Source organism: Rhinoderma darwinii, chromosome 6 (genome assembly GCF_050947455.1).
Source record: "Rhinoderma darwinii isolate aRhiDar2 chromosome 6, aRhiDar2.hap1, whole genome shotgun sequence".
In the NCBI taxonomy this organism is placed as follows: domain Eukaryota; kingdom Metazoa; phylum Chordata; class Amphibia; order Anura; family Rhinodermatidae; genus Rhinoderma; species Rhinoderma darwinii.
In genome coordinates, this window is record NC_134692.1 from 49185632 (window position 1) to 49210609 (window position 24978).

Consider the following 24978-nt stretch of genomic DNA (forward strand, 5'->3'; position numbering starts at 1 on the left):
TCCCATTAAATTGCTTGTGCTACAACGCAGGCACCACACACTACTAAATAGTGGGTAACATCAGTCTGCAGCAGCCTCTGCTTACATTTACGTCAACCCTACTTAAGAACCTGACCGTATGGTTTTGAAACAGTGTCCTGGAGTATTGTTAAAAAAAAATCGCCAGTGTTATAACATTAGTTATTCTTTCTGCAAGTGCTTGGAGGTTCACACAATTTTTGACCCTTACTTATTATTTATACCAAACAATGTAAACTAACTGATCTGAATGTATTAACAAAAAATATCAAAGATTCTAGGGGATCTGGTCTATAATACAAGCTGTACCTCATGACCAGTGCAAGATAAGTAATGCAATGTATTTTCAAAGACACTCAACTTTTTATGAGGAAAATTTATTTTGAAGTTTCACTATAACTGAGATGCCCCTTATAAATTATTTTCACTTTTAGATAAGGCAACACTTGTGCTTTTTAAACCATCAAGATTATGTCTTTCTCTCTTAATACATGAAAGTGGTCTGCTGGCATCTGAAACAGAATATTGTCAGTGAATGCTGTTATCTAGTCGATCTTAATGTAATTATTCTATATCTCCCATGTGTGTACTCAACAGTATGGCATAACTTAAAGAGATTATCTGGTGAAAGCAAAAGTAGGTAAAATGCATATGAACTAAAAACAACACTCTTGTTATGCTGGAAATAGTTTTTTTTACGATATGTCTGTAGCAGCTGAAATAAAAAATCATACCATAAGTGTAGTTCTTGACGTGTTTGACTAGCTGTCAATCAAAAAATACTTGAATTTGAGTTATAATCCGCCACATATAGGAAAAGTTGAAGATTGTTGGAATATTAGATCTTTGTTTATCTCTCTATTGGGGATGCTCTTACCTGTCCACCTTTAGGCTGATACTTAATGTTGTCTGTAGATCCAATCTTAGATCTTATATTCTTCAGGTCAGGCAGGGGCTGGCTCATAATGCGCAACTGTTTTAGTGTGCCAGGAGACTTGGGAGGTGTTCGTAGCAGGGCAATTTTCTTCTCAGAGGCTACATACATGGCAGATTTTGGAGTTCCTGGAGTGCGGGGTGTGCGTGAATAACTTGGTGTGCCTGGTGTACCAGGAGTTCGAGACGAGTAGCTTGGTGGTGTTCCTGGGGTAATAGCTGTGGATCCAGGTGTAGTAGGAGTAGATGTTCCACTCTTTCCTGTTCGACTCCAAATTGGCTCAGATCCTATATAAAAAAAAAAAAAATTAGAAAGTACTAAAAAAAGAAGAAAAGAGAATAAGAACACACATAGATAGATAGTTCCGAGAGAGTTAGAACTTTTAAATCCCCTCCCTAATAATTGTCACAAATAAAAACTTCTCTTAAAATCTGGAACTGTTACTTTTAGCAAAAGCATTTCAGACAAATTCAAAATATCTATAGTTACAGTCAGTCACCCTAGACCCTGTGGGCAAACAATATCTCCCAAAGGGTAACAATAGAGAGAAAGCTAGGAAACCTTAACTACCAATGCCTAACCATTAACAACCTCTAAAGGTTTCAGCTTCCTTAATTTGTGGGCTTGATGTTGTGCTGAAATCAGTACAGTATACTAAGGACTCCATTCAATCACATTTGAGATCCCTACAAAATATACAACATATGCAGACCCTCAATCTATATAAATGTCAACAGTTTCTTAATGTCGTTGACAATAAAGTTAGGCATTATTAAAATAGGGTAATGTTTTTGTTGATATACTGATCAAAATCTTTAATGGTACCTTGAGACGTCCTCCTACATCTTCAGTTGGAATTAAAAGTGCTGCAGAATTCTAAGGTCTACAGACTTGTCTACTTCTAAAACAAGGTGTATAAAATTTGTAGTTTACACAAGTTACGATAAATTTATAACACCCACATTTGACCTTGGTGGTGCAAAACGCGTTTCAATGGCTGATCTTTTCCACATGGCTCAGAGGTCAAATCTAAGTTGACTTGCCAATATGTTTTACATATTCTAACAGTGTGTTCAATGTGTTTCATGCCAAGATACAGCACTGTTTATGCTCTGTTCGGCATGTTTCCCCTCACTAGGACCACTGGGTATTTGCAAATAATCTGCCTCCCAAAAATTACAATTTGCAATCACATATTTAGACTAAAATACCGGTCTATTGAAATGTCATTTTATCGTTAGCCTTTTGTAAACGAGGAACATTCACTGGAATCAAAAAGTAATAGTAACATTTGATCTCCTAATGTTTTGGTCAGCGGTGGATTAAAGCGTCTTTGTTCCCTAAAGCATTTGCAGCCCAGGCACAAACCTTATAATCTTAAAAATGAACGTCATTAACTTTCATTTTATCAATACATACAAGCATCGGTGAACATACTTGTGGTGCGTCTCATGGAGGATGTGCTGGTGGACAAAGAGTTTTCTTCCTTATCTATAGGGATAATTTTCCTAGTTGGGTGGATTGAGGAAGGTCTAGGTAGAGAAGAACGTTTCTCTGGGCTCTTGGTCATTCCATCCTAGAAAAGAAGGCAAAGATCAAGATAACATTCTTAATTACATAATGTCATATCATTAAGAGATGACATTGAAAATATTCAGTTGATTGGTTCATTTTTCCTTTTTTTTACACCTTAATCATAGCTCCACAATTCACAAGTAAGTGAGGCTAGAATATATATATTTTTTTCCGTTTAGCTTGGTTCTAAAAAACAAAAACAAAGCTTAACCCATTTTTCATTAGAGTTAGGCCTTATGCACATGGCAGAGTTGTACAGCGGCACAAAGAGTCCACTGCAGCTCCACATGGAGCTATCACATATCTCCACATATCTGCCTGCATATGAAACTCTGTATGATGCTTCTAGGGAAGAAAATCTCTGTTATACGGCAAGTTATGGAACATGGCACAAATTTTTTTCTGAAATCGGGGGTTTATGGATGTGCAATATGGCCCCATACATCTCTAAGGGTGCTCATTATGATTCTGTACAGCAATCAGGCATAATATAGCAATGTGCATGATACCTTATGATAACCATATTTACTTAATGAGGAGAATTGCGAATTAACATTTCTGATTCATAGACCAACCTACTTGGCTGCCAGTGGATAATAGAATATTATCGATAAAATACAATAAAGCAATAGCTACATTGGGCACAACTATAAATAAGTGAAAGAAGGAATAGTATATTGGGTTTCGCATATAGATATACACTATATGGACAAAAGTATTTGGACACCTACACTTTACACCTACAAGAACTTTTATGACATCCCATTCTAAATCCATAGACATCAATATGGAGTTGGCCCCCGTTTGTAGCTAAAACAGCTTCCAATCTTCTGGGAAGGCTTTCTACAAGATTTCTGTGGGAATTTTCTCTAATTCATCCAGATGAGCATTTGTAAGGTCAGACACAGATGTTGGACGAGAGGGCCTGGGTCGCAATCTCCATTCTAGTTCATCCCAAAGGTGTTCGATGGGGTTGAGGTCAGGGCTCCGTGTGGGCCATTCAAGTTCTTCCACACCAAACTCACCCAAATATGCCTTTACGGACCTCACTTTGTGCACTGGGGCACAGTCATGGTGGAACAGAAAAGGGCCTTCCACAAAGTTGGAAGCATACAATTGTCCAATTGACTTGGTATGCTGAAGCATTAAGATTTCCCTTTACTGGAACTATGGGGCCTAGGCCAACTCTTGAAAAACAATCCTATAGCATTATTCCTCTTCCACCAAACTTTACAGTTGGCACAATGCAGTCAGGCAGGTAACTTTCTCCTGTCATTCACCAAACCCAGACTTGTCCGTCAGACTGCCAGGGTGAGAAGGGTGATTCGTCACTCCACAGAACATGTTTCTACTGCTCCAGAGTCTAGTGGTGGTGTGCTTAACACCACTCCATCCGACACTTGGCATTGTGCTTGGTGTTGTAAGACCATGTATGCAGCTGCTCGGCCATGGAAACCCATGCCCTGAAGCTCCCGTCACAACGTTTTTGTGTCGATCTTAATTCCAGAGGAGGCTTGATACTCTGCAGTTACTAAGTCAGCAGAGCATTGGTGACTTTTATGTACAATGCGCCTCAACTCTCGTCGACCCAGCTCTGTAACCTTACGTGGACTGACACTTTGTAGCTGAGTTGCTGTGGTACCTAAATGCTTCCACTTTGCAATATCACTTACAGTTGATTGGGGAATATCTAGGAGGGAAAAAATTTCATGAACTCTCTTGTTGCAACAGTGGCATCCTATTACAGTACCACACTCTAATTCAGTGATCTCTTTACAAATGTTTGCATGGCTAGGTGCTTAATCTTATAGACATTTGGCAATGGGACTGAATGAAACACCTGAATTCAATGTTCTAGTGGGGTGTCTCAATACTTTTGTCCATATAGCGTAACAAATTTTTCAACATTTTTATTTCCGCAAATTGAATCCTATGATCCACTTATTGACAAATAAACAAAAGTACAAAGTAAAACACATGATACATATATTCTTTTTCCACTTTTGAACAGTGAGATGTTGGGTAGTCTGCTTTTCCTTAAATATGTTTAGCCGGGAGCAAGAGAACAATATATTTAAAGGGGAGGTGAATGTTCAATGTAAATGTACACAATATTGAGAATCGTATTTATCAAACATCCATTCACGGGCCATTCTACCTAAGAAATGACATAAGAAATAATTCACACTAGCATTGCCCTTTGCTTTTAAAATTATGTTTTTATTTTAAAATGTTAAGGAAAGGATTGATGAATCATCGTTCCAACTAATATGTGCTTGTTAAAATCCATTGTCACATTTATTTTTAAGGGACTCAGAGTAATGAAGCATTCATTACACAGCATTAAGGATATAATTTTATATTGTAAAGAATTTATAGTTATTCATTAATATTAATTGTACGTAGAAAGGATTATGTGTAGATAAAGAGTAAATACCTGACAGATATTTCAGTTTAAATGGTTACAATGCCAAGTTTGCACTTAAAGAATATCTCCTGATTTATTATCTTATTTACCTTTATACTCAGAAATCTATCTCCATGGTCTGATTGGTATAAAGCATACCCTCTTTTGGATTAGTAGGTATATATTGCCCAGCTCAAACACTAACCCCATAAACAGCGAGCCTATTCTTCATTTCTGCATAGAGGTTGGAAATAATTTCTTTGCACTCTCGGGGTTAAATAATTTATTTTCAGTCACGGGGTAAACTATTCATCCACAACCCCAGTGTATAGCTGAGATACAACTTTAAATTAAGATATGTAAACCATGGGTGGAGCCTGGGTTGAAGACAGGCCTAATAATAATTATTTATGGTGGGGTAGAATAAAAGGAACAAAAAGATAGCATTTTATTCTGAGACGCTATTCACACTGGCATATGATGGCTTCCGTTTTTACAGGATCCATAACAGATCTGTTATGATCTGATGTTATCTGTTTTTGGTAATGCCATTTTAACCCATATGATATAGGTATTCTGGTTATGTGTTAACATCAGAGTGATGTTAATATACTAAAAGTATGGTATAAAATAGATAAAAAGATTTCCTTAATAGAACATATTCACATGTGGAAGATTTTATCCACTGCGGAGTGGTCCAAAATCTTCATGCGTTATGTGTGGGTTTCTGTACCAGTGCAGATTTTTCTCCACAGAATGGGGCAGATTTACTAGTGTCTGAGTCTAAAAAAGTGTTGCCGCAGTTTGGTGCAATTTTGAGGTTTGCCCCTAACTAGACACTTTTTAAAAGTGCTCCAAAATAGGGGTGTGACTTAGCAAGAAAATATTGTGGATTGAAATAAGCCAATGTGCACTAAAAATGCACCAAAAAACTGGCACAAAAATCGGGCGGAAAATCAATAGTGGCATAAAGAAGAGAAAAGTGTCTAACAGGTCATGCAAGATGCGGCAAAATTATCATGCAGCATGCACCGCTGTGATAAATTTGGCGAATCTTGTGCCTGTCTGGTCTATGTTTACGCTGTCTCATTATTAGAGAGCATTAGTAAATGTGGGCCAATGGGTATGGTGCATTGTACTTAAGTTACAGATTTTCAGTGCGGCTTCCACACCGAAAAACGGCAGCTAATTGGCTGTGTTTGAGCATATCCTGGTTTTGAGTGATCGAGACAATGTCAATTGCTAAAATACAAGTATAATAAAAAATAAAGTAAAATAGAGCTCACCAAAAGAACACAAGTACTGTGTATCCAACCGTTGTTCCTACAATTCTAACATTGTTAATACAGATTTTTAAATATAGTCATATAAAAGTACAGAGAAAAGAGATCTTTTACTCACAGTAATTCTTTCCCTGGACTGCCGAAGACCACTAGGAGTTTGTTGGGAATCACCCCCTGTTGGCATCAGCACAAAAAAGGAAGAGAAAAACTTAATGGTTACAAGTGATAAATGTAAATATTCTGGAACCACCTGGAGGAGGTCTGGGTAGATCAGTTTGCTTCCTTGTAATGCCCACGCTATCAATAGCTGCACATGCTGGCTGTTATTTACTCATTTTAATATAGAGTTTACATTTAGCATTTTATGTATTGCGTTTAGTTTTATACAAATCCATTATAGAAATATGTAACTTATGGAAAGGAGCAGAATAAAGTTGTCTGGGTACATGGCCTATGTCTTCATATTTCTGTGAGTTTTTAAAAAGACCTTGCTACATATTTCTGTTAGAATTGTTTTTCACACTCACCGGTAAGAATAACCGCATCATTATTTGAACAATATAATTTGATCATCACTGAATCTGTTGACTACAACTGAGTAGTCACTAAAATAATGATAGAAACTAATCTTCTCTTCAAAACAGAGCTATAACCCATAAATGTGAGTGGTCTGTCCAGGAAACGCAGGGCTCACAACTGCCTTGAATTATCACGGGTGCCTAGAGTTGATGTCACAATGATGTATATAGGTGACTTAACAATCAAGACTAGTCAACAATGCTAAGTGCTTGCTTACTTACTCAGTGGTAAGTCAGGTAGCCTGGCTCTGGTAATACACAATGTTACTATGGCCACAAGCTAGACAAGCAAGACAAACCAGATGGTGTGTGCTCAGCCAACTAGTCAACCGTATCAGCTAATGTAATATCATTTCTATATTACACCTTGAGCGGGATCCGAAACTGTAAAGTGCACATTCATTCTTTGTAGACTGCCAGTAGATACTCCTTCACCCATTTTCTTATATTGAAGAATAACTACTGATACTTGCAGCCTACCTATAAGTTTAATTGAATGTAGTACAGAAAGGCATCAGAGCTTTTTTTTACTGTTAGGACAAAATATAAAATGAGATACAATTTAACGTCACATTCTATTGGTGATCCAGTCTTCTGTAAACCTGCATTCCTGATTGAACTCCAAAATATTCATAGGTAACAACGCTTGCTGGATTAAACAGCTCCCCCCAGTGTGTACCGCAAAATCCGATACAGATGTTTATAAAAAATAGAATCCTTCTGAGGCTCGCACAGACTAAAAATGTTAGATTTAATAAATGAAGGAGAGATGAATGTTGCCAAGGTACCAGTGGAATCAACAAATATACTAAGCTAATGTACATAGTGTAGTGATTACCAAGACTTATCTGTTTCGTAAAGTTAATTTCTTAATAACAATATCAGCCTAGTATGCACAAAACATATTTCTAGGTAGTTATTAAAGGAATACTCCAGGAAAAACTGATACACTGTTATATGCCTTGTGTACGGCCTTAATGGGTGGTGCATGACTTCTCTCTTTTTGGTGCTTTTTGAGTCAAGTACCCACCACTCAAGCCCCCCACTAGGCATACCAGTTTCTCCTAGTGTTCCTTCAAATTTTATTTGCTTTCATGCTGCCAATGTCATATATTCTCAAAGTTCTTTTAAATTACAAATTCATTGTTGCTAAATTCCATCTGATGTCTGTAGGAGGGAGAAGGAGAGCAATTATTGGCTAATCACTACCCTCTCCGTGACTTGAACATGCCCAGAATATTAGCCAGAGCCTTACTGCTAGGTGGCCAGTTTGAGTTTTTTTGGGCAAGTGCAAGCTGGACTCATGGCTTCATTACCTAATTATAACAGGTACGTCCACTGGAGAAGAGATCTAATTCCCCTAATAAAACTCTTTTTCTTGAATGTTTCTACAAGACTTAATTTGAAAATAGGAAGAATGAACATGAGCATGCATTTACACGATATTTAAGCTGAAGACACCAACAGTTTCAACTCACTGATCTCTACAGTAGCGTAGGAAAGATTTGATGTAGTTAATGTATGAGACGAGGCAAATCAATGGAAATGTGTACCATGGTTGCAATCGATCATGAAGTTTCCACCAGAACAGAGACATGGATATACAAACTTCTAAGAAAGCACTAAGTCACTATGCCAAGATACAACCAATGCACGCTTATGGCTCTTGCAAGCGAATGTGATCATGACTTCTGCAAAGAAATGAACAAGAATCCATAAATAAACAAATAGAATAGGAAAATAAATAAGAAGCAACGTAAAATAAAATGTTTGCAAGCCTCTGACATGGATTTTCATTATTATGGAATTCTGGAATTTCTTCAATGGGATAGAGAAAAGAAAAAAAAAAAAAGAAGAAAGTCTGCAGGGATGAAATCTGCAAGCCACTTAACATGAAACCAACCAAAACAATGTTTGCCAGCCACATTTGCAAAAAACTGAACAAAGCAGTCACCTGCCGGCTTCCTCCTCACGCAGGCCTGATGGGCCGGTCTAGACTGCTTGACCGCAGGTTTTAAAATAACTTTCCTGGAGGGAGAGTGGGGCTGAGCGTCTGATTTTTTACCAATTTCTGCTTTCTTAAGAACTGCTATAAATAGGGAAAATGAGAAGAAAAGAAAGAAGCACATAGTCAGGCGAGTTAACACACAGCTTGTTAACATTAGATTGCATGACGTAGTTTATTAGGAACACTATATAGGTTCCCTGGCTGTGTCGCCAAGCTGTACTTGGATGTAAAAGATGAATAAGTGATGGACCTTTTTTCCTTCTCACTTCGTCTCTAGAGGTTGCGCTCGGCTCCCTTTTACTTATTTTCCTTTCAGGAGTAGAATTTCGACCGCGGCCACTTTTGAAAGGCTTGTCTTTCCTGTGTCTTTCAACAGGAACCTTCTGTATTTCTCGCTCTACCGTCTCCTCCTTGGGAATGGGTTCTATTGCTTCAGTCATAAGGCTCCTGTCGTCATCTGTATACATGAGAAGGGTTAGGATAGCAGCAGATATGTGATAGGTCACTTTATGGAGTTTTCCTAAAAGGGTTTTCTGTGAATTCAAATAAACTTTAGGCTTTAAATAGAAAAATATTTATTGTTTCAACATACTTACCAACCAATTATTTTTCGTTCCCCTGCCACCTGTCTTCTGTATTCCCCACTGCTCCCTATTTCTGATGTTGTGTGATGACATATCATCCATAGATACAGAACATCAAGTGAACGCGTGGGCCAATAGTTGCCAGCAACGGTGTTGTATTGTCACTGTGGACGACACGTCACCATGCACTCACGAAATCAAGGATGGGGGACGCAGGAGACTATCGGCAGAACAACAAAGAAGGTTTAGCTAGGGTAGTATTTTGTAAAGCTTATTACTTTTTGATTGTAACTTTTTTTAAATTCTTAAAAACCCTTTTAACTCAGAATCTTGGGACACAAAAGCAACAGTTGAATGACAACTTAAACTCTGCTACATCTCTATAGTCCCGATTAGCTAAGCGTTTATATATCTTGTGATATACATGTTCTTTTTGCATTTTAGCTAAGTTAAAGAGAACCTTTCACCTGCCCATACATGTGCAGCATGTAATAGGCAGGGCTTCACAAACACTGTCTCACTTGAAATAATTTTTCTAACTTCCTCCATTATTTACATATCGGTGCCGTTATATTTGGTGTTCGATATGTAAATAAGTCCCTGAACTGTCAATGGGGCGTTTCTATCTAACTAAATGGCAAGGGGGCGTGATGTGTTCGCTCCGACACTGTCCAATCAGCTACGGACAGTGTCAGGGCGGCTTGCGCTGTGTTCCCTCCTGTGAGAACACACAGACTGAGAGAGCGCTCTCTGCAGAACCACCAGTCTGTGTATGTTCTCGCGGGAGGGAACACAGCGCAAGCCCCCCTGACACTGTCCGTAGCTGATTGGACAGTGTCAGAGCAAACACATCACGCCCCCTTGCCATTTAGTTAGATAGAAACGCCCCATTGACAGTTCAGGGACTTATTTACATATCGAACACCAAATATAACGGCACCGATATGTAAATAACGGAAGAAGATAGGAAACCTTTTTAAAGTGAGACAGGTATTGTGCAGCCCTGCCCATTACATGCTGCACTCAGCTGCACATGTATGGGCAGGTGAAAGGTTCTCTTTAAGATGCTACGTTTGAATTTAGTGATTCACTAAAATTAAAAAGGCAAATCACATATTATTTACTAGAAATAGAAGCAGTGGATTTGTCTGCTGGGTACCCTAATATGCCCCCTCTCCTTAATAAACTAAAGCTGTTGTGCCTGTAGTTTTATGGGCAACAAATACAGAATATTTCCAGGCCGAAAGAGTCTTCCTATAAAACTACTATCATTCATATCTTTATTTAGGGGGTTGTAACAGAACTAGCTGCTATTATGTGATGCAGTTATCACCACAGAAGATTTCATTCTTGTCAGTGAAATATATAGTCAATTTTGTACTTGCTGTTTACCACTGTTTTATTTTGCATCCAGACTAGAGATTAGTGTAGCATTGATTCGCTCATCTAATTCGGTCCAAATTTTCCAAAAGTTCTGGATTCAGTGAATTTCAAAACGTTTGAATTTCGGGGGGGAACAAATCGCGGCAAAATGGTGGTTGACCGCTGGTCGCCATTTTATATATTAGATAGAGGATGTGATCTATGAAGTGCTTCCCCATAATGCCTTGCAGGAAGCATTCCCACTATGCACTGCAGTTATCGTTCCGTCTATTCATGTATGTTGCTATCGCTTTGACAATACATGCTGGCTTGGGGTTAAAAATCTTGAAACAGGTTGGATTTAACTTGGATACAGTCCTAGCAGACATCAGAGATGCAGTCACGAGTTTTCAGGGCAATCAGGGTACTTTCAATTTGCGACAAATTAATTGGGACCAAATTTAATTGCATGGTCAGTTTGACCGAATCAGACCCAAAATGAATGTTGGGAGGGAAATTGGCTCATCTGTAATCCAGATGCAAAATGCATTCACATTTTGTATTTGTGTTTTTTTTTTATGGCTTGCTGTGTTTTTAATTATTTGCAGCATGCTTTATCCGTCACATTTTTTTTTCCCACTGCAGTCAAGATCATTCAAATTAATTTATAGTAATTCAAAGTAACGTACACATTACTGTATCATGACAAAATCAAAATGTACACATACCGTATATCTGTATACCTTTTAGGAATGATCAACATATTAGCCAAATAAGGCTATAATAAGTGTATTAAAAAAAAAGCTCTAATTTTTTAACGTGTATACATTTCTGCACTATGAGGAGGAGGCAATTTTACTGGTTACGCTAATATTTTTGAGATTATAACCAAACTTTTAGGAATCTAAGGGATTTACTGGTGCATGATCCACTTTATGAAAAAGAATGGAATTGTTACCCACCTTGTGTGTCTACCCAGATGCTGTCTGTATCCAATACTGAATCATCTATGGTTGTCTCATCTTTGTAATCATCCTGTGTTTCTGTTCTGTATTCCGTTTCCTTTTCTGGAGAAGCAGGCATACAGGGTGATCCTTCCCTGGGTTCTTCATGAGACTCTTCTTCTAATACTTCTTCCGCTTCTTCCGCTTCTTCCGCTTCCTCCTCTTCTTCTGTTAAAGGCTTTTCTTCTGTTTCAGATGGTTCAGATGCTGCAAAGCGAACATTGTGAGGCACAGTTTCATCCTCATCTGTAGCAGTTTGTACAACTGTAATGAAGTCATCTTCAACTGTGACTACAGACTCAATAGTTCCAGTCACTTCCTCCAAATACTCTGCAGATGGTTCTTTGACAGGTTCTTCTTCCGGATGATGTGGTGTTTCTTGTGTTATATCTTTGCTTATTTCCTCTATTACCTCTACCTCAAGGTCCTCTTTATCATCTACAATCACTACTTTGTCAACTACTGCCTGGATCTCCTGGTCCATTTCATCCATTGCCATGACTGCCTCAACTGTTTGTTCTTCTTGAGGTGCACTCACTTTTTCAATTTCTACTTCTTCTGTGTCCTTTTTCTCAATATCATATGTTGATGCAACAATATTATCTGATGGCTCATTTGTGATGGTTGTAGTGGTATCTTCGATGTCTGGTTTCTGTACATCAGTAGTGGTTACATCTTTGGATGATTCATGTGATGTATCTGGAGCCTGTTCTGGCTCTCCACTGGATTCATAAGATTCTTCTTTGTCAACTGCTTCTTGATGCACTAAGTCAGGTTTTGCACCTTTCTCCTTCAAGTCCACTTCAGAAAGCTTTGAGACTTCCTTAACCTGGGAAACATCTTCCTCACCTTCTATTTTTACCAAGGTAGAATCAGATTCCTTAGTTTCTTGAGTTTTAGTCTCATTTTCTGTCTCAGGTTCCTTTTGTCCCTGTGGCTCCACTTTTGCGGATTCAGTCACCTGCTGATGACTAAAGGTTTCTTCAGTAGACAACTTTGTTTGTTCTGTTTCGGATATATCTGACGCAGCTATAGGCAATGTGTCAATTTCAGAAACTTTAGTTGTGGATTCTTCTTTTGTGTCATTTACAGATAGCTTATCACCTGTAATGACTTCTTCACTGTCTTTTTCAACTGACGTCTCTGAGAATGAATCTTTACTCTCTACTGAAACAGCTTCAGCACTGTCTAATTGAGTTTTTTCCTCAGAGGTAACCTGATTTTCTTTTAAATCTATCGGTTCCTTACCCTTTTCTACCACAGTGTCAAGCTCAGTTTCGCAAAGATTTTTCTCAGACTCTGACTCCCAACCTATAGCAACAGTGTCACTTGCCGAATCCTGTCTTTCTTTATCAAGCTTCTGTGCAGCAGCCAGTTTTACCTCAAAGATGGATGGATCTACAGCAAGACCTTCATAAAGAGTAGTCATTCCACCACTTAGATTTGCACCGTCTTGTACAGGGGATGGCATAGGAACAGTGTACTTATTGAAAACACAGTAGCCCAATTCTTCTTGTTGGCTATCTGTCTTTACAAGAAGGTGACTACCTTCTATCATAGATTCTTGTTGGCTTACATTGCTTTCATCTATAAAGATTTCAGAACTTGAAGACTTTCTTCTAGCAGCATCAGATTCTGCACTACCTGAATCTAATCTGGACCTTGGGCCTGTTAAATCTAACATTTCTGGCAAGTCAGGTGCCATAATTGTACCATTTTTATAGTACTCACTTGCTGGGTACGGGGACTCACATAATGGCTCTAGTTCAAATCTTTCTTTCCCTATGTCTTTTACTGTTTCTTTCTTGTCTTCATCATCTCCCTCCTTTTCTGGATCTTCTGGGAATGAAGGGGCTTTTTCTAATGTTGGAGTGGTTGCTGGTAAATCAGGTTCATCGCCTTCATCGAAACTTCCACTTGTGTTAGATAGAATATCAGTGGCTAGTGGAGAAAGATCATGGGCACGGGCATAAGTGAAGCCTAGTGCTATGGAGTCAAGACAAGACATAGGGAGATTTATGGACATACTTCGCTGCTCAATGGCAGATCTACCACCAAGTCCTAGACTACGGCTCAGGGTCAGATCATCTTTATTTTTACTAAGGAATTCTGATTTGTCTGAATAGATATTTGGATCAATAGTAAACAGACGATCTCCTGGTAATAAATTTGACTGAAGTTTTTTAGATGTAAGTGTGCTATAGCCGACATCATGAGCAGAAGCAGTGGTTTTTTCAACAGGGATCGGTGGTAAATCTTCATACTCTTCTTCTTCTTCTTCTTCTTCATCATCATCTCCTTTAGCTATATGTGGGATTGAACAGGCTTCATATGGAGGTTCTTTGACATCGGTCAGCTCGTAGTAATCACTGCTTTTTTGAACATTGCTTTCTAATGTTTCCTCCTTCAATGCAGATGTTTCAAAATATGTAGACATTCCAGACTTATCTTCATCTAGTTTCATTTTATGATCGTCTACATCTTTGCTGTCAGTCTGAACTTCTGGTAAAACATTCTCTTTATGGGATTCGAGAACGGATTCTTTTTTGTCATGTACAAATGATTCTGTACTTCTCAACAGTGACATATCGATTTGTTTTTCATCATGCATCTCAAGGTGTCCTGTAACTTTTGAGCTTATCAACTCATCTTGACTACTGGTTGAATGTTTTATGCTGGACTCTTTATTAGAAATGTCTTTCAGTTGCTCTGTGTTATCAACAGACTTGCTAGTAATATTCTCATCTTGTTTTGTTGGAATGTCTGTTTGACCTAGCAGATCTGACTTGGAATGACTATCACCACTCTCCTCAATATGTTTATCAGAATTTTTATCAAGTACACTTGATGCCATTGAACTGGTAATGTCCTCTTGTTTCTGAACACCTGTTAAACTAATGGTGTCTGCGTCTGGATGAGCCAATTCCCCATGATAGCTATCGCTTGCGCTATCTTTGGTAGTCTCTGAGATATCTGGCTTAGTAATACTTATAATATCTTTTCCAAATGGTTCTGTAACAGGCAGTGGAGTATGTGAGCAAAGTTCATCTTTTACAGTCTGTTCTTTGTCCAAGACTAGGGAATGTTGCAAAGAAGTTTCCATTTGACTTGAAGGAAAACTAGAGAAAATATTTTCATTCACATTGGTTGAGTGGTCTGTTGAAAGGTTGTCTTTGTTTTCAGCCTCGGCCTTGCTAAAGTCATGTTGATCAGCTTCAGGAGATGTTGGAGTGCAAGGCTCTACAGAAAACGCGTAAACATGTGGGGTCGAAAATGTTACTGTGTCTGTACTAGACATTTGTAATGCTGATGGTAATTTCTCATCTTGTTTCTCTGATTTCTTTCTATCCTGCTCTATAGCACCTGATTCCATGGTATCTTGCTTAGTTTTCTCTTCAGTCTTAGTTTTTGTTAACGAAATATCTTCAACAGTGTCTACAGCTTCCACAGAGTAAGGCAGAGAATCCAACTGTCCTTGTGCCCCCGTCTTCGAGGCTGAAAGTACATCTAAAGCAGTTTGATTTTTTTCAAAACAAATTAATCATTAATATAATGAGAGATGCCATAGCAAACTGAAGCATAGCCAACAAATGTAACAAAGTATAAATGTCAGCAACTTATTTGTAATAACTTTACTATAGAAGCATATGCCCAATACATTGTAACCTGATTACCATGTTATAAAACAAATATTATATTTAATATAAAGTAGTATTAGCACAGATTCCCCGTTCATACCATAGATCAATGGCAAATTACAGAGTGCTTAAATTATCGTGCATTTTATGCTATGGAAAAAAAAGGATGAAGATTTAAAGATATTTACATTTTTGGGAGCCAGAAAAAATATTTGTTTACATAGTTAATATTGGATATTGAGATGTCAATTGTCTACTCTGTGACAATTTTCAATATCAGGGAGTGTACATTTATGTTATATTGTGAGCAAGAACATACTGATAATTTGCCAAGTTGCCTGATTTTTTATTTTAGGTGCATTGCAACAATGCTACACTTACCCCATAAATACTACAATTCCAGCTAGCTACAGTCACCACTAGGATAGGCTTAATGTATACTGTTTATTATTGATGTTTAGAGTAATATTGTAGTGGTGGCTGCTGGCTGCCAGATGTTTATTATTTGAAGGGTTTGTAACCAATTTGTATAATTAAATACTATGCAGAGGACTTGGAGCTTTGTATCAGAAAAACAGAGTCCAGAAAGATAGTAAGATTTCTTAACCAGGGCTGGATTTTGGACCTATTTAGATTGACAAGCAAAATGGAGTTCAAGGTTGCACATAAACTTTATAAGTGGCCAGACAAGCAATACCTATGCCTGAATGCCCCCATAAATATGGCTTTTTGGCTCAGGGAGATAAACATCTGCCATACACCTCTTGTGCCACATATTTTGGGGAAAACAACAGAACCAAACAGGTTTAAAACCATACTGTTGGAACGTAGATTCTGCCGATGGAGATGGTTATTATCAGCCATTGCTCATAAACATCAGATTGGCCAGAGAATGCCTATGATACCCCTGGCTAACTTTAGAAGCTGTTCTAGGATATGCCAAATTACATGTAAAATTTATGCTTGCAGTTTCTATTTTTTCACCATTTTCCCCAGTAAGATCAATGGAAAAAAAGCACGCACGCACAAACCTAGATTATGCATGGTTTTAAGAGTGCATCATGGCCTAAACTGCAGTGGATGCAATGTTATACATTTTTTAATTCACTAAAATACACATGAGGCCGATAGCAACCAATTCGATTCCAGATTTCCTTTTTTAGGGCAGGTGAAATAGTTGATATCATTGGTTGCTGTAAGCAACACTGAATTTTTGTTAGAACAGTTTTATCCATAAGGCCCTTTGTGTGGACCTATCCTAAGTTTTGTTTACAAGTGCTACTGAATATAAAACATACATTTTTAGAAATAATCAGGTTACACTGTATCAGACATGTCAGTAAAGCATAAATTATGTCATTTTTTTGTCATTAATATCTTCCTGCATAATTAACCTAAGCTTGTTTTATGAAATATTGATTCATTAACTAACTGAATTAAAAAGGCCTTTAACAAATATATACACCCAAATATCTAAAGCTTATAGGATGTAGCAATACAACAGATTGCACTGTCTGTACTGGCATTAAAACAAATCTCACATTAAACATCAGAGGTGTAATTTGAAGCTTTGGGGCCCTAATGCAAAATCTGTAACAGACCCCCACCTACCATGTGTCACTTATAATACTAGTGTCTTCTTATGTGGTAGAGTGGCATTTGGCCCCGGTGCACTCACTCCCTATAACTACCCCCTGTTGCACATGCTGCTCTATATGCAGATACAATTATATAGAGCAGGAAGAGCTGCGTAGATTGATAAATTGCTTTGATGTAAACAATTCTGTATAATTTGTAATTCTTTTCTGAAATTTGTGCTCACTCTGGGCTGAATCTGAAGGGCGGTCTCACTCAATGATTCACTCTCTGTAAGCGCGATCATAGTGAAGTCTCTCAAATATCAGGTGAGACCACCTTCCAGACTCATCTCCCCCTGCTCTATAAGGGCATGCTCAGACGTGGCAGACAATTTCCGCCAAGGATTTTGCCACAAATTCACGGCAAATACGCAAAAAAAAATCTGCTTATGACACATGCAGATTTTGTTGCAGATTGAGCAGCGGATTTTCCGCAGGTGTCAGTCTCTGAAGTCCATGGTGACAATCTGCTGCTTCTCTGCAACAGAATGAGTTTTGGAAAACCATTCCACTTGTATTGTACTGTAAATTGCTGCAGATTTGCAATGCGGAACCTGCATCACAAATGCGCAGAAAATTGTCAGTGTCTGAACGTGCCCTAAGACACTGTAGATAGGGCATCATGTTCAATTTGACAAATCCAGTTAAATATAATTTGTATATTTCTAGGTCGACTACTATAATGGAATCAGGAATAACTTTGTAATACTGTATAAATCTGCATGCGGTGAATCGGTCTAGAATAATATTGTTGCGAGCAGCCCAGAAGACTGCATAGGACATTGCGGGATGGATCCACACATCACAAGGCTGCTGGGGAATAATGCGCTGTGTACAGGTTTAGTATTAAGGCAGGAGGTGGAAACAGCAGGAACAGATTTAAGAGAGGGGGGATGATTAAGGTTTTATAAAGAAAAGTTTTTATCCTTATCCCCTCTAGAATCTGTTCAACTCTATCATTCCCTTTTAAGAAGCAAGGGGAATCACTCTGAAGGCACTAAATGTGAAGGACCCTTAGAGGATCACTGAACAGTGTGTCTTTCCCATTCGAATAGAACATCACTTATGCTTAAGATTTTTTCATAAAGTTAAACATGAGACATCCGCATGAAATATCTACCAGGGACTCTCCATACATACTCCTATTTATTTTTAAATCTCCCAGGTCTCTTAGTCTATCTTTACTGCAATGACTTACATAGTATAGGTGTAAGACAGCTACCTTCCCCAATTCCCCAGCTGAATGTTATATTTTTGTAGATGGACAGAGATAAGCGTCCACTAGTCACATCTAGCGCCGCTTCTGTGATTGTGAAGCGACAGGATCGGACAGATTAAAATCCAATGACTATTTCACCAATGGCTGATATCGGGGGACAGTTGGGCTGTTCCTCTAGTCATGAACTTGTTGGCGGATCTCATGTCTATGGGCAGCTTTACTATCCTGTAATCGGCTTTTCACAACATTTTACTTGTACACAGTCTGTCATCTATATTTACTAGTTGCCTTATGTAATATTTGATCAGATAAACATCACATAGTCACACATATCTGTAAATGCAACACACGAACAGAAAAGGAAACAATAAAAGATTCACAATTCCACTTATAGCTTTCTAATGGGCAGCCGCAGACTGCAATGAATGGAAAAGAACATGCTCTAAAGAAGTAGGAAATAGCAGTTGCTGAAAAAAAATAAAGTTAACAAAGCAATACAAAAAAACACATAAACAAATGAGATAAAACAAGTTTTATATATATATATATGAAAATAGAATCAATTGAAATAGTAACTTAAATAAAAAATAAAACAGAGAGCTGTACAGTTATCAGCAATGTGACTGGCAAACACGTCTAACATGGCAAAGGAAGACTAACATGAAGCAACAGCTTAGCAGCAAAGCATATTTGTATCATGGCAAAGTAACTTGCAGCCAGCTACTAAGGAAGGACAAGGTATCATCACTGCTCTCTTTGTGGCATATAACAGATTGCAGTCAGCTTAGCAGAGAGACAAAGCCAATAATAATGAGAACATGGAAGAATGGAACAGCCTTGAATATGCACTTAAGAGCTTGGATTGGGAGCAGGGGGAGCAGCTACATGCAGATAATACAAAGGACACACCTTCCCCTGGTAAGGAAGGCAACATTACAGCAGAGGATTCGCTTTCACGTTTTGCAATATTTTTGTCATCACTTATTTCGCATACAACATTTTCTTCATGGTGTTGCGTGACATCAGAGTCTGAATCTGATTGGACCTTGCTTAGCCCCATGATGGAGGACTCAGTAGGTTTGTTTTCTCCCCCCTGTGCTTTCTCCTCTTCTTTCTCAGGCAGAGGACCCTTATCTTTCTCCTCTTTGGGGGGGGGGGGGGGGGTTGAAAAACAAAATGGCACAGAGAGAACAGACAAGACATTCACAGTAAAGTTATGCAAGGGACAGCGCACTTCATTACTAAGAATCCAAACACCTGCGTATGTGCAGAGGGGATACAGGTCGCAACACTTCGACATTCAAATCCATCTTTATATCACATACCTGCAAAGATATATTGCCACAACTGGAACAATGAGACATATATTCCAACTATAGTAATAGTCTTTCCAGTTTGTGATTTGCATAGTTTTAAATGGGAAATTGATACTTTTTTTTTTATGTTTTAAAAGTATATAAATATAAAACTACACATCAAGAAGACTATATAATATAAAGTTGTCAAAGACTAATGTTTGTATGTCTGCTCTACCTCTGAACATTCATCTATTACTAGAAGATATGTATTAAAGATGTTTTGAATAGAACGTATCTTTCCTCTTTTTGGATCAGATGTGGCTCCATTGCACTTCCACTGCTTAAGGCCCTTTTACACCGGCCGACACTCGGCCGGAGCAGCGAACGCCGATCAACGAGACATCGTTGATCGGCACTCGCTTGCTCCTGTCACACGGAGCTATGGATGGGGACGAGCTGTCGTTACTCTGATCTCTCGTCCCCATACATTATTATCATGTCGGCAGCGCGTCTTCCTGTGTACACAAGGAGATGTGCTGCCGACAATGATAATCTTTTACTTTTTTAAAATGGTATGACCAGCAGATGATAGAACGTTGGCTCGTTCATCTGCAGATCGCTGCCCTTTTTACACAAGGTAATTATTGGCAATGAGCGTTCTATGAACGCTCGTCTGCCCTATAATCGTAATATGTAAAACCCCCTTTAGTCCATACATAGTCTATTCCTATCTAACTGATCAGCCTTGGGGGTCAAGTGAGTAAATATTAGATTTGGTCACTTGTGTGTAGTCAATCTTATTTCTGTGGTCGAACCATGCTGCTAATAATCACATGCTTGAGAAAGGTCCTGCTGGACTGAAATGTTGCATATTGCATATGTGGGAGAATAAATTCCCTATATTTCTGGACGTGCTGCCTTTTCTCTCTTTGTCTGGATTTCACAAGGGACTCTGGATTAGGTCCTGTTGAGGCTTGCACTAATTCTATCTTATTCTTCTTGTGCTGTGATACTCTTTTGTTTTCCCATGCTGATAATAATTCATTATTTTGAGAGGATATGAGGGTCATTTTGAGTGAAGACATGCCGTGATCTTAGGTTATTTGAAACCTCATCTGTAATATCACAGGTTATTTGGACACCTTAAAGTGGATCTGTCACTAATTTATGAATGCCCTATCTCCTAACTAATCTAATAGGCGCTGTAATTCTGATTATTACAGTGTAAAAAAAAGTTTAAAACGTTTATTATTTGCAAAGTTATGTGCATTTTTGTAAATATGCTAATTTGGCTATACTTGCCAAATAGGAGGTGACTCTTTCTTTTCACTCTGGACGGTACAATGTTTTCTGTACGACGCTGTCCAATCAGCATCATACAGTTCTCTTCCCAGCCTAGTGACACAGTGTGATCATATAGTATACAGCTTCCATTCCCGACTGCGTTTTCAACTAGTGATATCTCCGGTTGTTTCACAGCTAGAATTCTGAAAGATTAGAATCTCATCTTTCATATGCCACCAGAAGGACTGTTCTAGGTGGTCCACAGCCAGAGATATTGTGATCTGAAGTGATCCCTTTTCCCTCCAGCCTCAGTCTCTCACACTGTGTGAAGCAGCTTCATGCCGATAGGACAGTGTCAGAGACTGTGAGGTAGCTCCACCTCAGGAGAATCGCTGGTGGTGACACCCACTTGTCTAGTATAGTCTCATTTGCATGTTTAGAAAAAAGCTCATAACTTTTAAAATAATAAACTTTTTGTGACACAATTTTCACTAGAATTATCAGTGTGACAGCGCCTATTAGATTAGCTAGGAGACTGGGCATTACTAAACTAGTGACAGATCCTCTTTAAAGTCTTAGAAAAAAAATAGCTAACGAGATAAAAAAAAATAATATCACTGAATAACTCTCACTGTCACAAGGATTTCTGTACCTCTACCTTTTATAAAGTAATATCACTGGAGTAAATATAAGGAACTAAAAATTATCTTTTAATATTTTATTATAAAATTAGTAAGACCCAACATGTATCCGGCTACTTTCACAGATAGCGTTTTATCTAGCCCTCGCAATAGAAATAAGTAGGGGGAAAAGAACTGAAAGAATAGAGCATAGGACAGTAGGAAGAAAATAAAATGCTTTCCCTCTTCACCGCTCCAAAATCTCCTGCTTTTTTCTTGTTCCTCCTTATAATTAATCCAGTGATTTAAACTAGAGATTATAGCAATAAAATCCAAGTTTACCACATGCCTACAATGCTATTTTAACCTAAAATAAGCCGTTTATTAGAAATATAATTTCCTTCCACTAACATGTACCTTATTTTTATTGTTTTAGACTAATACATTGAGATTTATGACTTGCTGTATGTACAGCAGTAAACACTCATTTATGTTGGGAGAGCAAACCTGAATGGGAATATACATTAGTAAAAAACACTGACATAACTGGCCGTATGGTGGTATGATTTATCTTGCCTGAGCCTTCATTTAATGTGACAGAATTATTTTTTAGACCATCGTTTTCATAAATCCGACAAGACTATAAGTACATTATCATGTTTGTATAGAAACAAGAATATTCGTTTTCCTCCTGTGAGGATTATTTTGTGTGTAATTCCTCCATTACTGCAGTAAATCTCTTACATAGTCAATTCAGTGTCCACCAAAAGATCTATTATTTGGTAGACCTTTCAATAAACATTTGGCCTAAGTTGAACCAAGGAAGCCCATTGAAATCCTTACACAGAAGAGAATGCAAGCAAAAATCTCCGAAAACTCAACTGGTTCAGGACCGGGCTATTTTGAGCCTTCAGGACCAGACACCGTTTAGCCATTTTTAAAACTTATTAGTTGAATGGCTGTAACTTTTTTATTTGTTGGGCTAGTGACATGAGTTTTGCGATGTTTTTTTGTAGACAATGTAGGTTTCTTTTTTTATCATTTTTATGCACCTCCTTTTTGCTATTTTAGAATTTCTAAGCTTACATTTTGAAAATACTAGTAAAAAAATATGCTTTTTAACTTTTCAGCAATTTTTTTCTGGTAATAATATAGTTATACCCAGAATATGCCTTTTATCGGTGATCGTCATTGTCTACTGTAAATTTTGATATATTACATGTTTATTTTAGGGTAATTGGGTAAGTGCTAGCGCTACAACAATGATTGGCGGGGGGAACGTTTTTATTGGATGGGTATTTTATGTGTATTTATTACTATTTATTTATTACTATTTTTACTTTATTTTACTTTTATTGTTTTATTATTATGGTCTGTCCCTCAAAAACCTTTGGGGGACTTTATTTTTAATTTTTCATTCTTTTACACCTTATTTTTTCACTGTACCTGGGGCTGCACAGCAGCCCCAGTTACAGGGGAAATCACTAATAGGGCTCAGCTGGGTCTAGTTAGACCCAGCAGCAGCCTGCCACTAATGGCAACTCGGCAATCATGTGACCAGTCACATGATAAGTGGGACCAACTGAGGCTGCCGCTGAATCTACTCTATACAAGTCACTCGTTGTGCGCTGTGTACAAGTGACCAGAGGAGATAGCAGCAGCAAAAGCTGCTTCTATCTTCTCATTAGGATCCCGGCAGTCAGGGTATCCAACATTCAGCTGCCTGATCGCTGAGGCAGTCAGCTAAAGCCTGCACCGTAAATACACTATGGCGCAGGTTTTAAGGACCCCGACTGTCGGACATTTATATACAGCCGCCAGTCGGGAACCTGTTAAAGGGGTTACCTGGTCTAGAAATCTAATTTTCAAATACCCTGTTAGGGCATGCTGAGTTATTAGATGGTGGCCTCCCATTTAGGACCATAGTTTATTAGCATGAATGGCTACAAAGCTAGCTTTCACTCAGGAGGACCCAACATGTATAGTACATGCATTACATGGCCAGCCTATTGATTTCAACTGTGCAATAATTCAATTGTTCACTAGCTGCCGGGTACCCCTACAGATTACAGCTGATCACTGGGGGTATCAGCAGCGGGACGACATGTGGTCAACTTGACTTTTTTAACAAAAAGGGACTTTTCAAAGCTGATATAAAATGGTTCTTATATATATTCTTGCTTAGAAAACACTTTTCCACTTATATATTACTCTATTCGACTACAGCTTTAAATAATATGTATGCGTAAACCCTATATTTTTTAATTGGCTACTATCAAAGTCTGTATAGTAAAAATTAACATTATTTCCGACTGAATAGACCACATGCCTATAACAGAGACGGCTAAAATTGTGTTCCAATTTCTTGGCTTCTGTTAATTTGATGGTCCAACTTAATTAAGACACTTTCATTTCTTATGACTCATCCAGAAGTGGAAAATCGCTTTAGTCAAATCGCATTGTAGAGTCAAAGCACAACATATTATATATCTCTGTATATACAGAAAGTATATTAGTTCTGTCATTCCACTTAAAGCGGACCTGTCACTAGGTCATATAAGTTGAACTGTTTTTTTTACCTAAATAGCACTGTCTCTATAATTCAAGTGGTTTTTGGTTTTTTTTCTTGACCCCTTCCTGTCCCGGAGATATGGCCCACAGTCTCCTGAGGTGGAGCTAGCTTCATCAATCATCGCGAGGAAGCTTCAGAATGGCCAGGCACAGCATCATCTCACCAGAACTACCATATCCCGTGAGATCACGCCAGCTGTGCCTGGTCGCCCTGAAGCTGCCTCATGCTGGAAGTGGAGTAAGCGCTATTTAGGTCAGATAACCAGTTCAACTTACATCACCTTGTGACAGGTCCTCTTTAGGCTAGACATACACATTCGTTAACCACTGGGAAATACTGCTTTCAGCTGAAAATTGAGATGGACAACTGGTGAGCCAAAGTTAAAACTTAATTCTATGGATTTTGGGTATGAGGGGACAGATGCCTGACGCTGACACTTTAAGTGAAGCTCAACTATTTTTATCCACATGGATTACCAAAAATGAAATAAAATCTGGTTGCTCAGTCCAAGTGTTCAGATCACATTTCACTTCTTCAAACTGTTAATTTGGCTGGTATATGACTGCATTTATTAGGGGTGCATTGACTCTTATGACAAACCTTTTTAATATTGCTGTTAATAGGTAAGAGAGTTTTTTTGAGAACAGGCTGTAATAATGAACTGATTGATTACTGAAGTAAGGCAATGTGTATTTGTGTGGCCTGTATACGAACTTGGGCACATAAAGCGCCGTAAAAACATACGTTCTCTTTTCTATGTTTTCTGCTTTCATGTGATGAAAAATACTTTGACTATTTTAGAAAGAAAAAAGTAGAGAAATCAAAGTTCACTTGACTTCAATAATTTAAGTTCTTGTTCCATTAACAAGTTCATTTTCCTCCACAAGAATTAGTGGAAAACATTTAATGTATTACATGGATATGACACATATTGATATAGATGCAAAATACACATAA

General features: G+C 38.1%; 1 protein-coding gene across 12 annotated transcripts in view; it reads right to left on the minus strand.

Annotated features, from left to right (window-relative positions):
- The window catches only part of MAP2 (microtubule associated protein 2), a 196097-nt gene that overhangs the window by 18088 nt on the left and 153031 nt on the right, over positions 1-24978 (minus strand). For 5 of the 12 annotated variants that reach the window (XM_075829689.1, XM_075829685.1, XM_075829688.1 and 2 more), the window contains 7 exons: positions 19157-19390; positions 11712-15260; positions 9054-9260; positions 8750-8884; positions 6336-6391; positions 2390-2528; positions 896-1239 (listed from right to left, as the gene is read on the minus strand). In XM_075829689.1, coding sequence (XP_075685804.1) covers positions 896-1239; positions 2390-2528; positions 6336-6391; positions 8750-8884; positions 9054-9260; positions 11712-15260; positions 19157-19390 — 4664 coding nt within the window. The remainder of the gene's footprint in view (positions 1-895; positions 1240-2389; positions 2529-6335; positions 6392-8749; positions 8885-9053; positions 9261-11711; positions 15261-19156; positions 19391-24978) is intronic. The other 7 variants (XM_075829693.1, XM_075829691.1, XM_075829696.1 and 4 more) reach the window with 4 other exon arrangements.